Below are 24,268 nucleotides of genomic sequence, written 5' to 3'. Positions count from 1 at the left end.
TGGTATACTATAAAATAATCAGAATTTTATTACTTAAATGTTTTGGCTATTGTTTTATTTTTGTTACAGTGGTATAATTGATGATAAACCATTACGATTCCGTGGTGAAGTTTATCATCCATATCATTTTAATTGTACTGCTTGTAATGTTGAACTGAATTCTGATGCCCGTGAGGTTAAGAGTCGTCCTGGTTTAACTGCAAACGACGTGGTTAGTATTTCATGATTTGTTGTAATTTTTCTGTAATTTTACTGCCATTATTTACAAATCGTATCTACACTGGTTGAAATTTTAAAACTATTTTAGTTTAACTTATATCATAAATTAAAAATATATATAACTAATGTTAAATATTTTGATATACTAGTCTGTACTAGAAATGGTTGAAACAGAAAGTTAATTTTGTAATTTTTTTATTTCTAACAAATGATTATGGCTATGATTGATGAAATTATTTATTCAAGATGATAACTAAGTGCATATAAAATCGCATCTTGTTTAATAAAAATTTATTATGATTAAATTTGTATAGATGTTATAAAATAGAATTTTGATAAACTTCACTTTCACATTTTTTTATTGATGTACACTTAAGTTTACATTGCTAGCATGCATATAAACTGTTTTTTATGAACTTCGTACAAGTATGTATCACTATTTTACAACAATTCATAAATGATTTTATTATTTTTATAGGTTCTTTTATTGTTATGAGTGCTATGCACATGAGCAACTATGTTTGATGTATAGACTAACAAGAAGTATAATATGAGAATATAATAATAACGCTGGTGATATAAAATTTGGAACTGAAAAGGGAGTAGGTGTTCTATATAGTATTTTATATGCTGAATCTGAATATGTATTCTGAAACAACCCATCACGTTGTGATGCATGCTGTAGATCTATATTTAATGCATAACAGTCAAATGATGTCATTTCATGTCAAGCCCGACATGTATAGACATGCGCTTCCATTACTATATATACATCTTTTCCGTTACTGCTGCACCTCCCCAGTGCTAGACTACTTTTCAGCCATTTTGGATGCATTTTTTCACCTATTGCAACATTACAATATTTTGAATACTTCTAAAGCTTGCCATGCTTAAAAGGTTACAAAATGAAATTCATGCTTTTCTGTACTATGCAAAATTGTTGAAGTCATTTAAGAATTATAATAATAAATTTTATGTGATTTTACGTTATTATTATTATTATTATTATTATTATTATTATTATTATTTTGAAACCTATTGATGATAATTTTTTTCAAAAAAGAAAATATTAAAGCCTCGCAATGAATGTCTTAAGATTTTAGGATGCAAAGTCCTCTCCAAAATATTCTTACTATAATGCTCATTTGGCTGTTGAGCCATTTTGTGATGCGCTGACCAGTATAGATAAGCTTCTGTATAAACGGGGCCTTCACCGATGTAGGTGCAAGGCCACATAGTCATGTCCGGTTTTTAAATCTAAATGCAGCAACGCTGCCTGCTCGAGAAAGGCTATATCTATAGGGCCATGTGTGACAAGGCTCTTCCAATTCTTTCCAGCTGCTGATTCTTTGTGGTTTTCGCCAATCCATTTATTGACTGCAGAGTTTATTTGCACTTGGGCTGAGTCAAGAGAAGGAGTGTTGGGTGGCTGAGGCAGAGAGGTTCCCAGCTAGCTATTTCATTACCATATGTGTTAATGGCTGGGAACCCATTGGAATTTCAACTGCCAGCCTTAGCATCCCAATCTGTTTATGGTCTTCCTGCACTCCAAAGTTCTTGTACAGTCAGTTAGTCCTGAATGGCTGCTTGTGAATTTGGTTAGCTTCCCATTTCGCAGGAGTGAGTCTTTTCAGTAGACAAGTCCTTTTCACTGCTCTTCCCACACACAGTTTGATATGTGGTTTCCATGTGAGTTGTCGGTCTGGGGTAAATCCCAAATATTTAGAAAAGTTGCTTTCTTCCAGTGCTTGATCCTTGTAGGACAAACTTCTTGCCAGTACTTTTGTGGAAAGTGTGAACAGTTGGAATGTAGTTTTTGTGGTATTAAGTCATAGCATTGCATGTTGCCCAAATTTCAAGATTCAGCAATGGCTTTACATTACTACTAGTAGCCCAGATGAGGAGTATCTGCATACAGGAGGGTTTTGACTCCTTGTACTTCTCTGATTGCGCCTAAGATGTCATTGATCATAACGTTGAATAGTGCCAGGCCTTCCTTTCGAATGCGAAATTTGGAAGTATTGTGGTTGTGGCACACTTGGATTAATCTTTGGCAATGAAAAGACTTGATCCATTTTAATAAGCGTCCAGAGATATTGCATATGACCAGTTTGTGAATGAGCATGCATCACTAGATGGTATGATATCCTGCTTTTAGGTCGACTAAAACTGCTAGTGTAGAAGTACTACAAAATATTTATGAAATATTTAAGTATGACACTGTGTGAGAAATGAACTTGAACTGACTTCATATCCTCAAAACTATAAAATGAAATCTTATAGTTAAAAACTGTAGGAAAAACCAGTGTAGGGTAAAGACAGACATTCCACTTTTTATCACAGAATTATTCTAATACGGATTTTTTTTAATGCTGGTATTAGCAATTTGTCATCTATTTCAGTATTGCACTTTGTATTGCAGAATTCTTCTATTATGGATTTCTTAATGTTGGTGTTCGCACTTTTGTCATCTATTTCAATATTGTCAGATTTGAATTATTCTTTCACAAAAGATAAATTCAATATGTTACTGCATGCATTTCATCTACAGCATTCACAGAAGTGTTTCTGCCTGAAAAGCTTCTTTAATACAACTTTTTTATATCACAAATTATTAATCTGAATATTGGGAAGTAACACTTGCATTATTTCAGGTATGATGTAAGTTATATGATAATTAGTACATTGAACATAATCTGCATTTATTAATTATATTACTCTTTCTGCAGTGCATAGGAAATGTACAATACTGTAATAATGGACAGTTAAAACAAGAATTTTTTTTATTTCCTTTTTTTCTTAAGATAGTAGAAGAAATTGTGTTGAGCCCAATCTTTATTTATTAAGTACCTCAGCCCATGTTGGGCTTTTTTTACATACTTTCACAAAACCATAGAAATATCCAAAGATACAGTTGCTCTATAGGTCTCCACATTATTAATACATATCTGTTGGTAGTATATCCAAAAATGACAGAACACTATGTCTAAGTGGTATCCTCAAAGGGATCAAAGGTAAATGGAAAAAGTTGATAGTGAGATGAGGTGATCTAAACTGAGGGACTATACAATGAGACACACCTCATCTAAGGGAGGAGTACCTTTAGGTGGCAGGTATTATCCAGGCTGCTCCTCAAAGATCACATTGTATCTAATCAGGATTTGAGCAGTACATTATTGGTCAGCGATTTTCCACTGACAAGTGCATTTGTATGCTGCAATGAAATGCTTTTCCTCCAGATTCTTAGGCCTAAGGAAGTTTTTTAGTTTTAACAGAAAGTTTGTTATTTGAGTATGAATAGTTGATACAATCTTCACTGATGAACATTTTTAATTTTTTAAAACCAAAGGAAGTTTTCTTAATTCTTAGATTTTAGATTGAATATCTGCTGTTGTTTTTATATTTCAATGTTTATTTTGCCAAGTACAGCTAGTTTTCATATATTTAAAATATTGTAGTTTTATATAAAATTTGCTATAGAAATGCAATATTATAAAAAAAAACAATCTTTGTTTGTGTAGAATGAGTTATATTGTCTGCGTTGCCATGATAAGATGGGTATCCCAATTTGTGGGGCTTGTAGACGTCCTGTTGAAGAACGTGTTGTTACTGCATTAGGGAAACACTGGCATGTGGAGGTAAGTTATTGTATTGGTAGTAATACTTTTAGTTTAATTTTTTTTTTTTTCATAAAATCAGGTCTAAGGTCTTTCTTCTCCAGCAATTTTCATGAGAGAAATTGTAACATTTTTAATTTTTATTTTTACACTTTCTAAAGAGTTTATTCTAGTTTATCTTTAATAACATTTAATGAGTTAATTCCAGCAATGAACCGATTATTGATTACATTTAATAAATCTATTGCCTATTACTCATCATTTATTATTTGCTAATATACAAAAAATATATTTATTTAGGCAGAGTTATAATTTAAATTTAATTGTTGATTTACTTTATGATAGATATATTGTTTAATTTACTTGTTTGTACGTGTATTCTGATATGTGTTTATATGCTACCATGAAAATATTTTCTTTGTAACTGCGGTAGTAATCTCAAATATTTGAGCCAAAATAATCAAACAGTCAAAGCCAAAATAAATGTATGTTTTCATTGTATTAATAAAAATATCATTTGTCTCTTAAGAAGGAATTTTTATATTCGAAGATAAATTATTCTTATGAAAAAGGTCATACAAATTACGAGGGCTATTCAGAAATTGCACGAAGGGTGGGAATGGCAATTATATCTTTGCAGAGTTAAACAGTTCGGTTCAGTGTGGTTCTAATAGTGTTATTGTAAATATTGTTCACATGTTTATTCCTGTAAAACTCTTGTTTGAAATTGCTGCTGCCATAGAAAATTCTAGTGACCCAAAATTCAAGTTTCAAAATGGCTGCTGTCGTAGAAAGTATTGGTGACTGAAGTGCTTGCCGTCATCTGTTTCCTTCAAGCAAAAACTTGTCAACTGCTGAAACTCATTGTGAACTTGGTGGAGTATATGGAGAGGGATATCAAGAGTGACAGGGTGATAAGACAATGGTGCGATTTGTTTTGGAAAGGTCGAACAGACATTCATGATAATGAAAGAAGTGGTTGACCCTCAATTGTCCCAGATGAACTTGTTGCAAGTATCAGTGTGAAAATTCGAGAAAATTGTCAGATTTACAATAACAAAATTATCTGAATTTTTTTCTCACATATCGCGAACTTTGTGCTTGCTGGGTGCCTAAGCTATAACAAACACAAAAAAGAGGATGGGCTCAGCATTAACCTTCCTTTACCATTATAACTAGAAGGATGAATTCCTCAACCACATCATAACTTGTGATGAGACATGGGTTAAATTTGTTAACATGGAAACAAAAGTTCAGTCGATGCAGTGGGGCCACACAGTTCTCAAAAACCTCTAAAGGCCCGTCTAACAATTTCTTAAAAAAACTAATGGCATTGATTTTTTGTGACTGTAAAGGTGTTATCTTGTTTGATTTTCTGGAAAGAGGCATGAAAATTAATGCTGAAACTTACTGCGAGACGTTGAAGAAATTGAGGAGGGCCATACAAAACAAACAACGCAGCATATCAAGTTTAGACATAGGTTTTCTTCATGACAATGCTTGTTCATATACAGCAGTACACACTCAACACCAAATGAACAGTTTCAAATGGGAGTTGTTTAATCATCCTTCACACAGCACTGATTTGGCTCCCAGTAATTTATCATATTTTCCCAAATGAAGAAACTGTTAGTGACACAGTGTTTTGAAAATGAGTTAAAAAGATTGTTACTACCTAACTTAATTTACAGATGGCAGAGTTTTATGACGAGTATCTTCTTTAAAAAACTTCTTTACAGATATGACAACTATCTTAATTTGGTCAGCAGTTTTGTAAAAAGTAGGTAAAAGATGTAATTATAAGTTGTATATAATAAATTGATTTTTTACAGTTGGTGTATTTTTAATAAGAAATAAGAATTTACTTTCTAAGTAGCCTCCATATTTTCAGCAATATTGTTAGATACTACCACAGCAAGATTTCTTAGTTTGTTGATCTCTGTGGCAGTGTGTTTAGTACCTTGGCCTTTCATCCAGAGTTTCCAGGTTCAAATCCCGGTCACGCATGGTATTTTTCATACTCTACAAATTTCCATATATATATTCCTATGTACAAGCTTCCTTGTAAGCTTCTGTGGAGAATTAATTGATCAGTCAGAAAAAATACACAACTTTACTTCACATAATTACTAGTTTTGAAACTTGTTTTATCTGCCCCACTTCCTATATCTCCACAGTATTGTCTGTTTTTGATGGTTGATATTTCCATTATATGTGCTAATTATAGACTTAAAATATAGAAGGACTGTGAGTCCCTGGGAATATCAGCCTGTTTGATTTTTTGCCTAGGACTTAATGTACGCTATGTTGAGATGCATATACATGCATTCAATTTATGCATTCAATATATGCATATTTATATATATATATATATATATAAATCCATTAATTATTATTTTCATATGAATGTATATTTTTTCAGCACTTTGTTTGTGCCAAGTGTGAAAAACCCTTCCTTGGGCATCGGCATTATGAAAAGAAGGGATTGGCTTATTGTGAGACGCATTATCATCAATTGTTTGGAAATCTTTGCTTTGTTTGTAATCAAGTCATAGCTGGTGATGGTAAGATTCATTCTTTTTAGATTTTATAAAAATATTTTAAAATGAAAGTAAATCATGAAAAGCAGACTATTGTGTAAATTACTAAACCACTGATAATATGCAAACCATGATTAAAGTGTTTTAAGTTTGTCTTTTTATGAGAAAATCTAGGGTTAATAGAGGTTTGGGTGGTGTAACACCACCAGAATCATAAAGAGATTATGTGCAACTTTTTGATACAAAAAAAACCTTGGAAATTGATGAGACAGAAAAGAAAAATAGTGTAAATACTGATATCCATACTGGAGTGGTAGTGTGTATGGGCCTCCGCAGGTCCTGAGTTTGAATCAGTCAGGCATGGCATTTTCCACATTCTACAAAATTTATCATTCATCACTAACTGTATGTAGCCTGTTGTTGCTGTATATAAATAAATAATTCTCACAAGAGAGAACAACTGTTAAAAAATATGGCTGCTTAGTAACTAATATCATATACTTAATAATATAAAAGTAATGGTTGTATCAGAGAAAGGAAATGTATTTTGTTGTGAAACTTTATTTGTGTAAGTTGTGTATGAATATTTGTGCAAACATTTATAAATATGAAATGTGGTTTTGTAATTAACAGGAGGAATGTAGTTAACATCATATCAGTTGATATGGTATTATAATTTAGTTGCAAATATTTTGGATATAACTTACACCAAACCAACTGAAATGTGTTATTTTTGTGCAAATAATGTATTGATAAATATGAAAAATTTTAGGTGGATAGCATCAGGTACTAGACAATATATTTCATAATTATTAATAAATTTCAAACTCTTTCTAGACTATGAAAAACTATAAATGTAGCCTTTCATGCACAGTATTTTACAGTTTAGTATCAAACTTACATACATATACCACAACAACTATATATCATCGTTACGTGTCATTGATGATTTTTTTGATGTTCTTTTACTTCCTTTATCTGATTCTGTATGAAACAATGAGGGTTCTCTAAATACGACCACGAGACAGATAGTAAACAAGTATCGTAAGGGAAAGTTGAAAAGAAGTTTGAAGTAGATTTAAAGAGTATGTCAAATCACTCAGATATAAATGGAAAAGATCCAGAATGTTGACAGGAGAGATTTACTCTCTCCATCTGGCACATTGGTTGCCAGATGGCATCGCCCGAAACCCGGTCTCGACATAGGATGGATCCACTAGCATAATTGGCGTCATCCGGTGGCAGAGGGGCTGCATTTAGGACACCGTGACTGTTGCTTATGTTCTACAGGCCGGGAAGGGGCCTCAGGCCACCCCTGCATCGTGCAAAGACTGCCTGATACTCCTGGCTGATTGGCCGATGGTTTTAAGCCGATGGTGGGGTGCATCCAGAGCGTACATGTATGAGGCCCGCGGGCCTGTCATTGTTTGCCAGTGGTGATACCTACTGCCAGTTGACTGCTCCCATTGGGCAAAAGGGAATCCAGAACTGGCTGCAGTCACTTTGCAGGCACTTGCGTGCAGTGCCCATCAGGGTAACCAAAATGATCGTTAGATGGCGGCTGGAAGTTTAGGAAAAGTTGTCTTTTCTTTATAAGTTTTCAAGTTCTCCGGAATGCAGGCAGATAGAGTTTGGAATGCGAAGTGCACCGCAGTCCTTCCCCCTAGACCTTGAAAATCCAGGTGAGGGCTACCCGAAATGTCATGCCGGCCCGTACCCATATTCCACCAGGATAAGTGGAGATACTGTGCAAATAATGCTTCATTGATTAAAGCAATAAAGACCTTGTGCAGAGTGGTGTCTGTAATAATGACCACAGCAACAATTACCTGAGGGGGTTAGAACCTGTCATCCCCCACAGACCTTCTATTAACTATAATTACACAAAAGCAGTTCTCTCTGGAGTAACCGTTAGGGTACTCCAGGATTCTTCAACAAATTTTCACCTCTGGGAGACAATGACTCAGTGGAACAAATGGCAGAATGAAAATAAGAATTGATCTCTACTCTTCAGGATTTACGCGTCAACCTACTTTGTCTTTTGTCTTTCTTCTTTATCTCTGCTACATTTAAATCTTTGCTTATCATCTTTTGTTATATTTACTGTCCTCCTTACTTTTGTGAGGGACCCCCTTTTGATCGCGATGCTCTCCTCCTCTTGCTCTAGAATCTTATTTATGTTTAGTACACCTTGTCCATCCAGTTAGTGATGCACATGAATGGATTAACGACCACTTTCTCTAGTAAACATTATCACGTAGTAAATCTTATCAAAGGCAATTGGTTAAAAAAAAGCTTACATCACTATATCATAAAAAAAACTATAAGAAAACATTTAGAAAATTTTGTGAAAGGCTTAGAACAAGATAAAATTTTTAAGTACAAAACAAAATAAGTGCACAAATAGAGAAAAAAATTATCATATATTTAAAAAATGATTCATCTGCTTTGTAAAGGCCAGTTGGGCTTTATCAGTTGTTTGTTCCTATTTCCTGTATGATAATCTACAAATAATTAAAGTGCACTTAATGAAACACAGCACAAAAGAATATTGTGGCATTTATTCAAGATGAGTTAAAGCTATGAATTTGGAAAAGATTTACCCATAAATATAATACACAGCACAAAAGAATATTGTGGCATTTATTTTACCATCATGAAAATTTTGCTTAGATTTGTTAGTATAAATTAATATCTAGATTTACTTGTCTGGCACAGAATACAGGAAAGTCTACGCAGGAATATCATATGAATTCTAGGTGAAAATGTATTAGTGGGATATGAGAAGCTGGAGTAATATACTGATGAGAGGCAGTACAATCGTACAAAGAATACATTGTGTTCAAACACCCATTTGGTCTACACTATTAAGATGTTTATGAAGTACATTTGTTTTAGCAAACAAATTATACACTGGATGGTGAAGTTGTTAGTTTTTATGAATCACAGAAGATGTTGTGTCGATAATTGGAGAAAGGCTTACCAGTCCACAAAAATGCTTACCACACAGTTAGACAGAAATGCACCTCTAGTAGTTTGGAAAAAACCTGTTCTACATATAGGATCCAAATTTTCAAGAGCCATTCATGTTGAAGAGTGGTGCATGTTAAACTAAGATCTTGCCAAATCTCAATAGAATTACTCAGATCTACAAATTTTGTTAACAGGATTTGATAATCTCATTTTTCAATAGTTTAGGTGCATTATTTATTCAAAAAAAGAGAAAAACATGTGTTATTTTTTATTAATCAGTCATGATTTGAGTTGATGTGTAAGTTGCAAAATTGTCTTAATTGTAAAAACATGACTTGTTTGTATATCTTAGAATTTTTTATGTTATTAAAGCAAATATATAACATGTGTGAAACACTTTGAGGTATACTGTATTTCTATTATAAATAATTTTAAATAGTTACAGTAGCGAACAAATTATCTGAACAAAGAGAATTTTTGTTCTATTGTAGGGAATGTTTGTTCTTTGGCAGACTGCTTGCTATTTGGTATTTCAGGTTATGAGGGTAGTTAATATATAAACAAAATTAGTGGTTTTTGTGCTTTTATAATTTATTGTCAGTTATTTTTTGGTGACCTTGTGAATTTCTGTTATGTTTGTTATTCGTTTATAGTTAATACAATGGATATAATCCCACGAAAGCAGTAAAAAATTGTTGCTCTTTCCCAATACTCAAGGATAGATTTCCAGTGAGTGTAGTGTGGGGTTAGATACTGTAAATGAAATCATGAAAAGGTAACAGGTTTAAAATAAGAAAGTTTACCTTTTTAAAGAAAGTATAGTTGGACTAAAGTCCTAGTGGATCAAATACCAGCTACTACAGATAATATATTTCTTTTAGTACAGATGTTAGTATCATTGAAATGAGTAATTTGGTAAATAATGTGTCTGAGGTGTTATTCCAAAGAATTCCTAATGTTCTTATATAATGCTCTTGAAGAGATGGAATATGAGTTATGATCTAGGGAAGTACTGATGGGACTATTAGAAAACAATGCGTGAGGTGTGAAATGTGAAACCATTTTCATGGTAGTGAAACCATTTTCATGGTAGTGAAAATATAAATCTACTTTGCTCATTTTGTGAAAAATTAAATTGAAAATGTTTTTCGCATGTAGAATTTTTGTTCAGTATTGAACAAAAATTTTCAATTATATTTGAAAGATTTGTAAAATCTTTATGAAAAAAGAATGATATAATAGAATTATTGTCTTTATCAATAATAGGAAGACAACTGCTAAGGATGTATCCTAGCTTGGTTTCTTGTATAATAGGATATCTAGAATTTTGAAAAAATTTCCCAAGGAGAATGAGGCTAAGGTAAAATTGAGCTCCAACAAACACATCATCACTCGTTACATTAAAATTAGGATCTGCCAAAAATAAATTATTAGGTAGACTAAGATGTGAAATGTCAAAGGTATATGGAAGAAGACGATTGGTTATGTTTGACAGAGCAGCACATTGCACCTTGAATGAAAAATCCATATATTAAGAGTGCAATGTAATTGCAACACTTTATTGAGATTGAGAAAGTGAATTATTTATTCCTGTAATGGGAAGATTAGTTTTTACAAACAGAAGCCCTAACCTTTGGGCACATTTTATATGTACAGAAATTCACTTACTTTCTGAATCTAACAAGAACTGACGTGTTCAAACATCACCATGAACATTGTTGGCATTACATATTGCCATAGACAAAATTATGTTTTTGTCTAATTGCAATTTAAATGAAGAATGGTTATTATTATCAGACTTATTGTCATTAAATTTAGATTCAGTAAATTCATCCATATGAACAAGTGTTATGTTTCTGGGAATGGAGTTTACATATAATAGAAGAAAGACATTCAGTGACTGAATGTCCTTTACTACAACAATGGTTTTGTCTCAAAAAATCTCCTCTATCATCATTGGATAAATTTAAAAAAATCCTTACAATCATACAAATGATTATAATTACAAAATAGACATTTCTTATAACATTAAATCTTGAATAACATTTAAGAGTATTTCCCTTATATTCTTTTTAATATTTGAAGGTGAATCCTTTAGAAATGGATTTGGTTCTATTGTTATAATGTTGTCCTTTAGCGACAATGTTTGTTATATTATCTTGTCGAATTGATGTACTTGGATTGGTATTTTCAAGAATTTGATGCCTTGAATCGAGAAATGAGAATCTTGAAAAGTGGGAAACTGTTGAGTTAATAGTTTCTCTTTCTATTTTTTAGAAGTGTTGTAATCTAATTTTGTAATTAGGAATTGAATTATAATGAATTCATATATGTTAACAGGAATCTGCAATACTTAAATATTTACATAAGAAGAGACTTAAAAAATAAATCTGTACATGTCCAAAGATTCCTTCTTTAAAGAATTTAATTTTAAAATTCATTCGGCATTATGAAAAGCGATTATATACTTATTGTTGAATCGCTTTTTTAATATCTTTAGTGCTATGATAATATTCATTTGTAATCGGAAAATTCTGAACTGCCAATGCATCATCCTTCAAAGAAGAATGTTGGTAATGCAATTTTTGTAGATTAGTCAAGTCATTTCTGCTGTGAACCAGATAAATGAAAATACTATAATAATTCTGCCAGTCTATTACGTGCCTTTAACTATTGGTATGTTAATTGGCTGCAATTGTAGTTGGTTAATTATTGTTTACATTGGCTTCTTGAATTACTGTACCTTGAGTATTATTATTTATCAAATATTGTGATTATGTTTTTATCAGTGTGATGAAAGATCATCATCAAATTCGTTTTAAGGTGAGATCGTATAATTTTATATTTATTCTGTAACTCGAGAAGATTCTCAATTTGATTTGAAGGACGTAAGTAACATCCATTGTAACATCAAAATTATCAATGAATGTATTAATTTGTGTTTCGGCAGATTTAATAATAGTCTGTCTCTGTAAGATTAAGTGTTAATTGTAATCTGAAGAATACATATTTAAATTTGCACTATAGGAAATAAATCTTCAACTCTGCGAAGGTGGTCCAAAAAATGTTCACAAATGTGAGTTGAATAGTTTCTGCAGTCATGCCCACTATTCTAAATACTGTAATCCAATTTAATAATTTTACGTTAATTAAAACACACTGATTCACTTGTTCAAATGATTGTTTAATGTTTCTTGTTTAGCTTTTTACATATTTAATTATATTTTTACATTGTTATGTTTTTTAATAATGAGATGAGATGAACATGTGTAGTTATGAACGTGCAAGTGAACAATACCGTACTATTAAATTAATGCATATATTAATATTAGCTGTACTACTAATATATATCATAGATGTAAATAAATAACTTGTGAAGCTGAACAACACCTTCAACAAGCTCCCAAACCCCCAGCCAAAAAGATGTTTTGGGGATGTTTTACACATGAAGGGCCAGGAGCACTTATGCCTGTGGATGGGATGATGAAATCAGATTAATACATTAATGTATGCCAAAGAAAAATAGTCCTACTAATGGATAAGAACCCAGTACTCATTTTCCAACAGGACCTTGCACCATGTCACACGTCAAAGAAAACAGAGTTTTTCAGAAACCAAAAAATTTGAGCGCTCTTGTGGCGAGGGAGCTCCCCCGACCTGAATCCCACTGAAAATTTATGGGCCGTACTAAAAAGAAGACTTCAGATAATGAATTGTAGCACAAAAACTGACCTTACTAGTTAAGTGATACAGGTTTGATTTCGAGATGAAGAATACAAAAATCATTGTTCTGCCTTAGTTGGAATCAATGTCAAAGAGGTTTAGTGAGATCAAAAACAAAGGACACATAACTATTAAATTTGAGTAAGTTTGACTATTAAACATTTTTTCTTTTAAAAATAAAATTTTCTGTTAAAAATACTGTGTTCGGATTAATTTGTTCGTCATTGTAGGTTTCTAATTGTGCCAGAATGCTTCACTGTGTTTATTGAATCTGAACATCCAACTGTCTTTTTGGTAATGTATTTTTAAAAAGCTGAAGATATATTATGTAGTACAGTTATAGTTAAAAATAACACTATCTATTTGTAAATTTGTACAATGAATAATTAATACACTTAAAGTTTTCATTGTACTAGTTATTTTAACATTTTATTAAGCAATAATTATTGTAACAGTTGTAATTGTGTAATTCTTCATAGTTTTATTATTTTTGATTGAAATAAGCAGTCTACTTTTAGTATGTACAGAAGTTGTTACATTTAACATTTATATTTTTTCTGTCTGTTTTGTAGTTTTTACAGCTTTGAACAAAGCATGGTGCTATCATCATTTTGCTTGCTCTATTTGTGACCAAAAGATGACTCAAAAGACCAAATTTTATGAGCTCGATTTGAAACCTGTTTGTAAGAAGTGTTATGACAAGTTTCCTGCTGAATTTCGGCGTCGTCTGCGTAAAGCTCATGAAGCCACTCCGAAGAAAATGCCGGCTTAAATTCAACATTTCCTGAATCTTAACATGATATACTGCCTTTAAATAGGAAAATAATTTTTTATTGTTATTGTGTTCTATACAATGTTTATCTGAGTATGGTAGTTGTTTATAGAAATATATTTAGATGATAATTTTAATGTACGTATAATTTTTCTTTTTAACATCTTTTATTAATATTGATTTCAGAATAATTTTCCAGAATTTATTAAAAAGGTATAACTTTTATTTAATAGAAAAAATTAAAAAATGTAATTTATTATAAAGGTAAAACTACAATGTTATAATTGTTTAACAATAATGTATTTATAAGTAAAAGAGAAGTTTTTCTTAGAATTTTGAGATTAATATGTATTTAAAAATTTCATATACATATTTAAAGGAAATTATTGCTTAAAATATTATTATATATTAAAATATTGCCTTTGAAAATTACTTGTTAATCAGAATGTTCAAGAGTGGTTCAGGGGAAACTATTGGAATGTTATTTCCTGACGTGTGCCTTTATTTTATATTGTTTATTGTTGTTACTTATATGCTTTTTGGAATTAAATTATTAGCATTTTTATAAATTTATTGTAGGTTTTGATTATATATTATATATTGATTTAAATTATTTTTTATAGCTTATATCTAGAGATTGTGTTCCTAAGAATGCAGATAAAGCTGAGAAAGTTTTGAAATATTTTATAATTGTTGATCTATTTTTTTGATTTTCAGAGTTGATGGCTAGAACTACTGAACTGATTTTAATCATGACTTATTTTTATCTCTTCTATTAAAAGAAAAATTTTATCTGTTATAAAAAAAAATGGGCTACAAAACTTTTGTAAAGATGAATTTGTACAAGATTAATTTTATCTATTATTTTGTATTTTATGATTTAATGGTATCTGCTCTAGTTTGTGTAAAAAATGATTAACGTGGTGCTAACAATATAGTATTATGCATGTATGTTCTAATAAAAATCATCAATTTTGGTTCAAAAATTTATCAGGTCATTATGGAAAAAAATGATCGTGAAATCAGATCATCACATCTGCAGTATTAAGCAGTTGTAACTGTATTGTTTTTTCCATCTTTGTATTTGCCAGGTGTCTACTGGTACATTGGTACAAGGCAATACATATAGGTCAATAGGAAAAACAGCTGTACATTGTATTTTTTCTCCGTCTATTGCAAACAGAAATATGTTCTTTATTGTAATGTATGTGAAGTGTTATTAATCCTTTGCACGTGACAGATCTAGAGAGAGGCACCCTCTGGCTTTTGGGTATAATATGTAGTTAAATCTCAATGTCTTAATTTTAGGACAGTATACATACCAATAATGTGTTAAAAAACTACTGCAGTTTTATTTTGACTTGCAAAATTCACACGTTACATATTGCTTTGTGATAATAGTAATGCAAATATATGTATTTGGTGAAACCTTCAATCCTCTTTTTAATGATTAATTATGATTTATCTCAAAACAACAAAATTGAATATGAAAGATGAAAAATGTATTTTCCAGCAAACATTTTAGTCAAAAGAATGTCTTTCAGTAAATTTATAGCTTTTAAGTGAAAAATAATTGCTTATAATGTCAATAATTGTTAATAAAATAATATTAAAATGTTTGTCATGTCAGAGAGCATTCTTTCGCTGTCCAAAAAGCAAGAAGTTATGTTCATAATGTAATTCATGTTTTATGACTGGACTAAAAATAGAATTAGTTAAATGATTATTAAAATAAAATTACAACAAGAAAATGAATAGCAGAATATAAAAAAAGTCAATTAATATGGCATTTTGTATTATTAGACTAAATGTTTCGTGTAATTATATAATGCACAAATTATAACAAGTTAGTGTAGTATTACTGAGCTAAAATTAGTTAACTAGAATACCGGTAGTATGTTTTTTCAAAACATTTGATAATTTTGGTATGAATTTCTTACTGATATTTCATAATAGATATGTTTGAAAATGAATGTAGAAGTTTTATTTATGTATAATAACAATAAGATATTATTATTTTATAGGTATTATTCTTGGCTTATATAATTCTAATTTTATAAATTCTAGCTTATATAATTTAGTTTTTGCTGATTGGATTGTAAGATTTAGCTGTAAAGGATATTTTATAAATATCAGCTTAGTTGATTAATTAAGAAATAATAGTTGTTCTTTGAAGTTTTAAATGTGATCTGTGGTACGCAATAATTGAATCTCACCTTTTACTAATGAATTTTAGAGTTAATTTTTCAACGGTTTTTGATTATTTTGGTATTTTTTTTTTTGATTTTGAGTGATTTTCAATGTATTTTCTTTTATACCTTTATTTATATTAAAAGTTTTATTTAGTGATTATGAAAGTTTGCTAATAGAATTGAATGTATAATTTTGAATTTAATAAGTCATCAAAAACTATGTATCAGGGATTTATGGGATTTAAATGTCCTGTTATTCATTTAGAACAACAATGAAGGTGAGAAAAGAACTGGGAAAGTAATATTTGGTCAATAAGGATATATAAACATTAACAAAATTTCTCAAAATTTGGTTGTCACCATCTGTTTTATTTATTTATTTTTTATTTTAATTGAATATGGATTGTTTAAAACAGTCATTCTGTTAGGTAAAAGAATGGCTGCAATTGAATCTGCTATATTTATATTATTATTTTATTTAGATTTATTTTATTAAATTTTATCAATATTATAATTTTACTAATTTACAAAAAAAAAAAAAAAAAATACAGGTGTATAAACTAATAACTTTTTTCTTTTTTTTTTACCAAAAACTTAAAAATATGCCTTGCCAATTAATTCTATTGCCACAATTACTTACGTTTTTAATGAGGTTTTTAAAAAACAACAAAAATATACTAAAACGATTAGAAAACATTTTTTAATATTTTAACACGTATCATGAAGCCTAAACTTTATGACAAATATAAATTTGTCACCAAATTTATAAAGATTAAATGTATACCAAAATATAATAATCATATTTATAAAATGACATTTTTTTATTAAACATATAAAGAAAAATCAGAATAAGATTCAGAAACTTTGAGAAATCAAGATACACATGTTGAACAATATGTTGAACAAGAAAAACCTAAAACACAAAGGAGGGTCTAAAATCTTAGAAAGTTAAGATTTTATTAAAGAGTAATGGCCCAAAACATAAAGCAGACTCTGCTTTCTTGAAGCTTATGGAGTCCATAAGGTTCAAGAAAATTAAGAGTGTATTGAAGAGGAAAGCCCCAAAATGCAAAATAGGGTTTGAAAACTTTGAGAAAATTTGGATTTCATTAAAAAAGAAAAACTGACTGTCAACACAGTTGGAGTTTCCTGTCATGTGGCTAAAGTTGCATTCCGGGAATGTGGCTTTAGCCACATGATATCATTCAATGATTATAACTAAAGCGCGCGTGTATACTAACTGCAGGTGTGGTGGTACTAATGGCAACGGTCAAATGTAATGTAATTTCACAATGTACATAGAACAAATCGTTCTTGTACAGTTTGCAGACTGGTGCAGGCACAACGCTTAACACGCCAGGCACCGAGTCAACTGGGTGATTGAGTTTGAGACCCAGCCAGATAAAGTTCCTTTTTTACACTTTAAATATTGTTCATTTATTGAATTAAATAAATGAATTCTACCGCTCATCTGTGATGTCACAACATAGCATTAGTTTAGAGCATTTTTTGGGGTGGGTTGCAAAAACTTTTTTTTGCAAATATTATGTTTTAATTGTTAACAATTATGTAAGAAGAATATGACCTTAATTAGGCAAAATCTCGAGACACTGAGGATGACCTTGCTCTACAGTTTCATCCCTTGACTTTTTAACATTTTTTTTTAACCTCTGGGACCACCATTAGGTATTGCTTCAGAGGATGAGATGGAAGACAATGTAGCATAAGAAAATGCTATATCTGACCAGTTTTCGAATCTGGGACTTCCAGATGAAAGGCTGAGATGCTGCCACTCATGCCACGGAGACCATCTGACCTTTTTAACTTGAAAATTTAATGGCATCAATGCCCCATATATAGGAGTAATCTGGCCAAGTTTGGTCAAAATTGGTTCAGTAGGGTTCTTAAGTGTCAAAATGTCAAGATCTGGTGAAAATCGCATATGCCCAAATTAAACTGATGTCGGAATGTAAAAAAAAAAAAAAAAATTTAACAAAAAATTTGCTTTAAAGTCTTTTCTAAAATGTCTCAGAAGAAAATCAAAGTTGGTTTTTTGTGATCTCCCCTACTCCTTTAATGAATTTTGAGAAAATTAAGATGATCAACGCGTATGCATAGAAATATTTTTGAGCCAAATTTGAAGAAAGTCTCTGGTCAATCCTGAGGTATAAGACTAAAAGTTGTGCTACACACATGTTTTTGCCCATATATACATTCATACATACAAATGTTTTTTTGATCTAGTTCAGATAGTAAATATTCCCAATACCCCATTTTTTTATATTTTCACCATATTTTCCCCTTTAATATTGCTATTCTAGCTAGCTAGCTAGTGTCACCAATAACTTTATGATTTCATTAACTGTGGAAAAATTGTTAATTGACTGTGAATTGTATTCTTTGAGAAGTAGAATATGTCTGATATTGCAAAACATGTGTCCCAGCTGTTGAAGAAAGTGTTTTCAATCAAGAGCTTTTTAATTCATCAAATGATGATAAAAACCTTTTAGAAACCTTCAGCAAGTGATACCCATGCTCGTTGGTCAGTTCCTGTGATTTTTAAAATTATTATTGATTTAAAATAATTTGATTATCCTTCTACGCAGCTGATATGAATTCCCATAATAAAAACCTTTTTTACATATGGAATGTAAAGAAAAGTGCACACACAGATTCAACTTGTGTTTTTCTAGAGAAAAAAGTATTTTGCTTAGCAAAGATTTTTTCACATGAGAACATAGAAAAAATGTTATACCACTATTATGTAGTGTATTATTGTCAAATTTACCACCATTATGTATTTTATATTGTCGCATTGTTGTGGTTCCGTGCAGTTCGATCAGGAGGTTGTTGACAATTTATAATGTTTATATAATTATAGTTTATTGATTAAAAAATGTTCAAATTACAACCAAGCAAATTAATAATAACAATGGTGATAAATACAATAATGATAATAAGTGACAATAATAAAATAGTTAATGAACACAAATATTATTACATTAATTACAACCACAATAATGCACATCAAATAGTGATAGTAATGTCATAAATAGTCATAACTAAGTAATAAATACAGATTACACATAAGACAGAGTTCAAAATAAATAATCATTTGGAATTTATTCCAGGTATGTAAACAGAAAACTAAACTGCTAGTTTTATTCTTTTTAACTACTAGTCTTAACAAACAAACTTATAAAATTTGCTTGCAAATCCCTTTTGTTGTCTATCTTAACAGTCTATGAATGAAGTCTATTGCATTATTTCTTTCAGATATACACTTAGAGTTTTACTGTAAATCACAGATAATACTTTCTTGGTTACTGAATTACTCGTGGCGTCACCTTAATCGTATCAAACTGGATACTCTCCTCGCTAGACTGACGTCTCGCAGACTCACACCTGTGACTGTTCATGCTGGATCATTGTCTCATAACACCTCGCAGACTGGTTCACGGATTTCTGCTGAACTCACAACTCGCAGCCTCTCCTTGCAGATCTGTCCTTGTGGGACCGACATAACGCCTCGCCAAACACATACAACTTGCAGCCTCTCCTCGCTGAACTGCCCTTGCAGGACCAACGACGTAACACCTTGCAGACTGGTTTTTGGAACTCCACCAAACTGATTTTTAGCTGGTCTTACTGGGCTATTTATACTGTTAGCCTCTTTACCTTTAGGATCGGATCCAAGTCGAAGCATGAGATGAGTCGACCGAGACTTTGTTCCCATGAATTCCAAGCCTGGTCTCTTCTCACTGTACAATAGGTGTTCATTGTTTGTTAACGGGTAGTGTAACAAAAGAAAACTGTAAAACCGACCTATTCTTTACAAAAAAGTTATTTTTGTATTCTCTCGATCGTTAATAAATCATATGATAATTGTTTCATTTAAAGTGATATTCTAGATGGCATTATTATACCTACATAAGACATCCATTAAAAATACTATTGTTTTTTAGTATTTTATATTTTTGTTAAGTAGACAATTTATCTAATAGAATGTTTTCATTTAAATATACACTAATTAAGGCAGGTTAAAATAATTAGTTCTTTCAAAGTATTCATTCTAAACCAATGTATTTATGGTTACAGCTTTACTGAAAAGCTCATTCTTATATTTACAATTGCTCAACTTCAAAGACATAATTAAATTCTGCAACGTATAGCTACATGAATATAATTATTTTTATTTCAGTTTGATGGTTAATTCTCTTTTGTGAGTATTTTTATTTTATTTGAAGTGATTTATTACATTAAATAAATAGACCATTGTAAATATACAGTAACTCACCTATGTTGAGATTAAAACATTATCTATTCATACATATAATAAAATAACTAGTCATCCCTGTGTGTGCTTCATGTAAAAACTACTGGATGGATTTTAATTATACAGATTTAAATTACGAGCTGCAAAACAATAAAAAAACAAATTGAAATAAAGATGCAGCATAGCTTTTATTGTAAACAAATCAATACATGCAAAATAAAATACACAGAATATAAACATATTAAAAATACATGTATGTAGGAAAGTTTCTTTTTTCAATTTAATATTATTTAAATAAATTTTTTTTCCAGAAACTTGACAACGTTTTTCATTAACCAAATCATCAAAATTTGGTTGAATTTGTTGAGCTGTATTTATTTTTAAATTTGCTTGCACATTTGTTTATTAATCTTGATCTTTCTGCAGTTATATTATTTTTTTAAAGTGGAAAATTCGCTTAATTGCTAATAACAGATTGGGAAATCACTCCAGTGATAAATATTATAGAAATGTGGAATCCATATATTTTTGTTTCAATACGGAATCACTCTGAATCCATATAATCACTCTGAATTTCAATTAGTTCCAGTTGTAAATTTTTATCAACAGTTTCAACATATGGACACAATGTTTCACCTATGTTGAGATTAAAACATTATCTATTCATACATATAATAAAATAACTAGTCATCCCTGTGTGTGCTTCATGTAAAAACTACTGGATGGATTTTAATTATACAGATTTAAATTACGAGCTGCAAAACAATAAAAAAACAAATTGAAATAAAGATGCAGCATAGCTTTTATTGTAAACAAATCAATACATGCAAAATAAAATACACAGAATATAAACATATTAAAAATACATGTATGTAGGAAAGTTTCTTTTTTCAATTTAATATTATTTAAATAAATTTTTTTTCCAGAAACTTGACAACGTTTTTCATTAACCAAATCATCAAAATTTGGTTGAATTTGTTGAGCTGTATTTATTTTTAAATTTGCTTGCACATTTGTTTATTAATCTTGATCTTTCTGCAGTTATATTATTTTTTTAAAGTGGAAAATTCGCTTAATTGCTAATAACAGATTGGGAAATCACTCCAGTGATAAATATTATAGAAATGTGGAATCCATATATTTTTGTTTCAATACGGAATCACTCTGAATCCATATAATCACTCTGAATTTCAATTAGTTCCAGTTGTAAATTTTTATCAACAGTTTCAACATATGGACACAATGTTTCACCTATGTTGAGATTAAAACATTATCTATTCATACATATAATAAAATAACTAGTCATCCCTGTGTGTGCTTCATGTAAAAACTACTGGATGGATTTTAATTATACAGATTTAAATTACGAGCTGCAAAACAATAAAAAAACAAATTGAAATAAAGATGCAGCATAGCTTTTATTGTAAACAAATCAATACATGCAAAATAAAATACACAGAATATAAACATATTAAAAATACATGTATGTAGGAAAGTTTCTTTTTTCAATTTAATATTATTTAAATAAATTTTTTTTCCAGAAACTTGACAACGTTTTTCATTAACCAAATCATCAAAATTTGGTTGAATTTGTTGAGCTGTATTTATTTTTAAATTTGCTTGCACATTTGTTTATTAATCTTGATCTTTCTGCAGTTATATTATTTTTTTAAAGTGGAAAATTCGCTTAATTGCTAATAACAGATTGGGAAATCACTCCAGTGATAAATATTATAGAAATGTGGAATCCATATATTTTTGTTTCAATACGGAATCACTCTGAATCCATATAATCACTCTGAATTTCAATTAGTTCCAGTTGTAAATTTTTATCAACAGTTTCAACATATGGACACAATGTTTCACCTATGTTGAGATTAAAACATTATCTATTCATACATATAATAAAATAACTAGTCATCCCTGTGTGTGCTTCATGTAAAAACTACAGGATGGATTTTAATTAAATTTTACAGATTTAAATTACGAGCTGTAAAACAATAAAAAAAGAGGTAAATTTTCTTTATGAATTTGTTTTTGCCAGAGTAATAATTTCTGTTTGAAAACTTTGACGTTGACTAAGGTGATTTGTAATGTCAGTGGCAAAAGCCAAATATTTTATCTATTGATTACCTTTTAATATTTCACATTCATAATTTTTGGATTCTAAAAATATGATAATTTCATCCAACAATTGAAAGAATCGCTTTAAAACTTTGACTGAAAGCCATCGATTTTGTGGGTGGGTGTATTCACTTAAGTCCACCTGCGTTAATATAATTTACAATTTCAGTAACATTTTTTAAAACATGACCAATATTTAGAACTTTGGAGCATAATGTTTGTTGATGAATAATTCAGTGAAAGTGTTGAAGAGAATTATTACCTTGTTCTGTGCATTTTTCTTTAACTTGTGCAATAACTCTGAGGATAGTGTGATGTGTTCAAGCACTGAGTAGAAGCAGGAATTCAGTTGCCGTCTTGCATTCATGTATTTAGTTTATTCACCATACGTAGTTACTGGCATTTACAATCAACCAGTATTTTGTAATTCTATTTTTTTATATTGCGGCCTGCAGGCCTTGTGTTTGAGATGCCTGCTTTAGAGGCTTGTTCATTATCTCCAATTAGAATTATCACGATATTCTTAATGTTATTATTATTGTTGTAATTATCTTAAATTAGTGTATTTAGTAAACTTTTATGGGTTTTGATTGTTTATTTTAGCTGTCAGTACTGGATTGTCAAAAGGTAAAAAAATATGCCTTCAAGAAAAAGAAGTAACCTTTCTTATTGTTTAGAGTCTGTAAAAAGAATGAAAGTACCTTGGCCCTCTAAATAGCTGAAGTGTGTGTTTTTTGGATAGCTGCTGACCAAGAGCTCTATCCCCAGACTTAAGTTGCAAAAAATTTGCAACATGAGTTGCAGTTAAATTCCTCATGATTTCATACTGTCATTGTAAAGCTACCATGGTCACATAAGAATAGAAGTGGCGTAAGCTATATTGTACTGGTTGAGTACCCTGATCATGTACATATTAACACCAAAATGGAATATGTTGTGCGTCAGGAAAAGTTTATTTACCTCCAATTCAAGAACCATCGAAGGTACTTAAAACACTGTTAACTAGAGACCATGCTAAATCTACATTTTCTAAACATCTTTCAAATGACTTCATTTGGTCAATATTATTCTCACAACCATGAGGATAATGAACACAGCAGAGGTCGAGGGATTGGAGTCTACTGGTTAGATAGAAGTGTATTTGTTTGACCTTTAACAACTAGCTTTCAAATTAATCAGACTTTTTTCAACGTAATTTGAAGTAATTTCAAGGCCTTTGAGGTAATTATCAGTGACTTATTCAGTAGATAACCTAGTAGCACTTACTCTTTAAGTAAGTAATTAAATGATTTTTACTATTATTAATTTAATGTATGTTTTTGTTACATAAAAACAAATTTATACTTGGGGAAATCATCATATTAGATAGTTGGTTTGGAAAGTACATCAAAGCCGGGGTTATCCGACTGTCAAGAGCAGTATGACCCTGTGATGAAGCTATGTCTTCATCTTGTGTTGTGTTCTGTTGTGGAGAAAGTTCAGTAACTGACTGTGAAGGATAAACACTGAAGAAGATAATATGCCTATATGTCTCTGTTCTTTTAGTACTTTCACAATTGTAGTAGAGATTGCTCTAAGTGTGTTGTTGGATCAATTGGTCAATTTGTTGTTGGTGGTGGTTGCTGAGGTCAGATTGGTAGCATACATATTTATCACTGCTAGATTTTTGGAGGAAAAACATTACCATTGGTAAATACTCTGTTACTGTCTAATCTTGCAAAATACACTACAGTTGAAATGAAGTTAGATAAGACATTATGACCTCATAACTTGATTTATTCACATTAGAGAGAGAAGAGGTTTTAGGGTCAAATCTAATACCAATGAAGTTA

The 24,268-nt window shown here is 30.5% G+C and overlaps 1 protein-coding gene across 7 annotated transcripts in view; it reads left to right on the top strand.

The window, feature by feature from the left end:
* Positions 1–16,603, top strand: part of stck (LIM zinc finger domain containing stck) — a 79,985-nt gene extending 63,382 nt beyond the window's left edge. For all 7 annotated transcript variants that reach the window (XM_075357783.1, XM_075357768.1, XM_075357762.1 and 4 more), the window contains 4 exons: positions 70–211; positions 3,741–3,857; positions 6,259–6,400; positions 13,645–16,603. In XM_075357783.1, the coding sequence (XP_075213898.1) occupies positions 70–211; positions 3,741–3,857; positions 6,259–6,400; positions 13,645–13,844 (601 nt within the window). In that variant the 3' untranslated portion in view covers positions 13,845–16,603. The remainder of the gene's footprint in view (positions 1–69; positions 212–3,740; positions 3,858–6,258; positions 6,401–13,644) is intronic.
* The last annotated feature ends 7,665 nt before the right edge of the window (positions 16,604–24,268 follow it).

This window comes from Lycorma delicatula, chromosome 1, assembly GCF_047948215.1.
Source record: "Lycorma delicatula isolate Av1 chromosome 1, ASM4794821v1, whole genome shotgun sequence".
Taxonomy (NCBI): Eukaryota; Metazoa; Arthropoda; class Insecta; order Hemiptera; family Fulgoridae; genus Lycorma; species Lycorma delicatula.
Note: the sequence above shows the minus strand (reverse complement) of the source record. Positions and strands in the feature narration are given on the sequence as shown.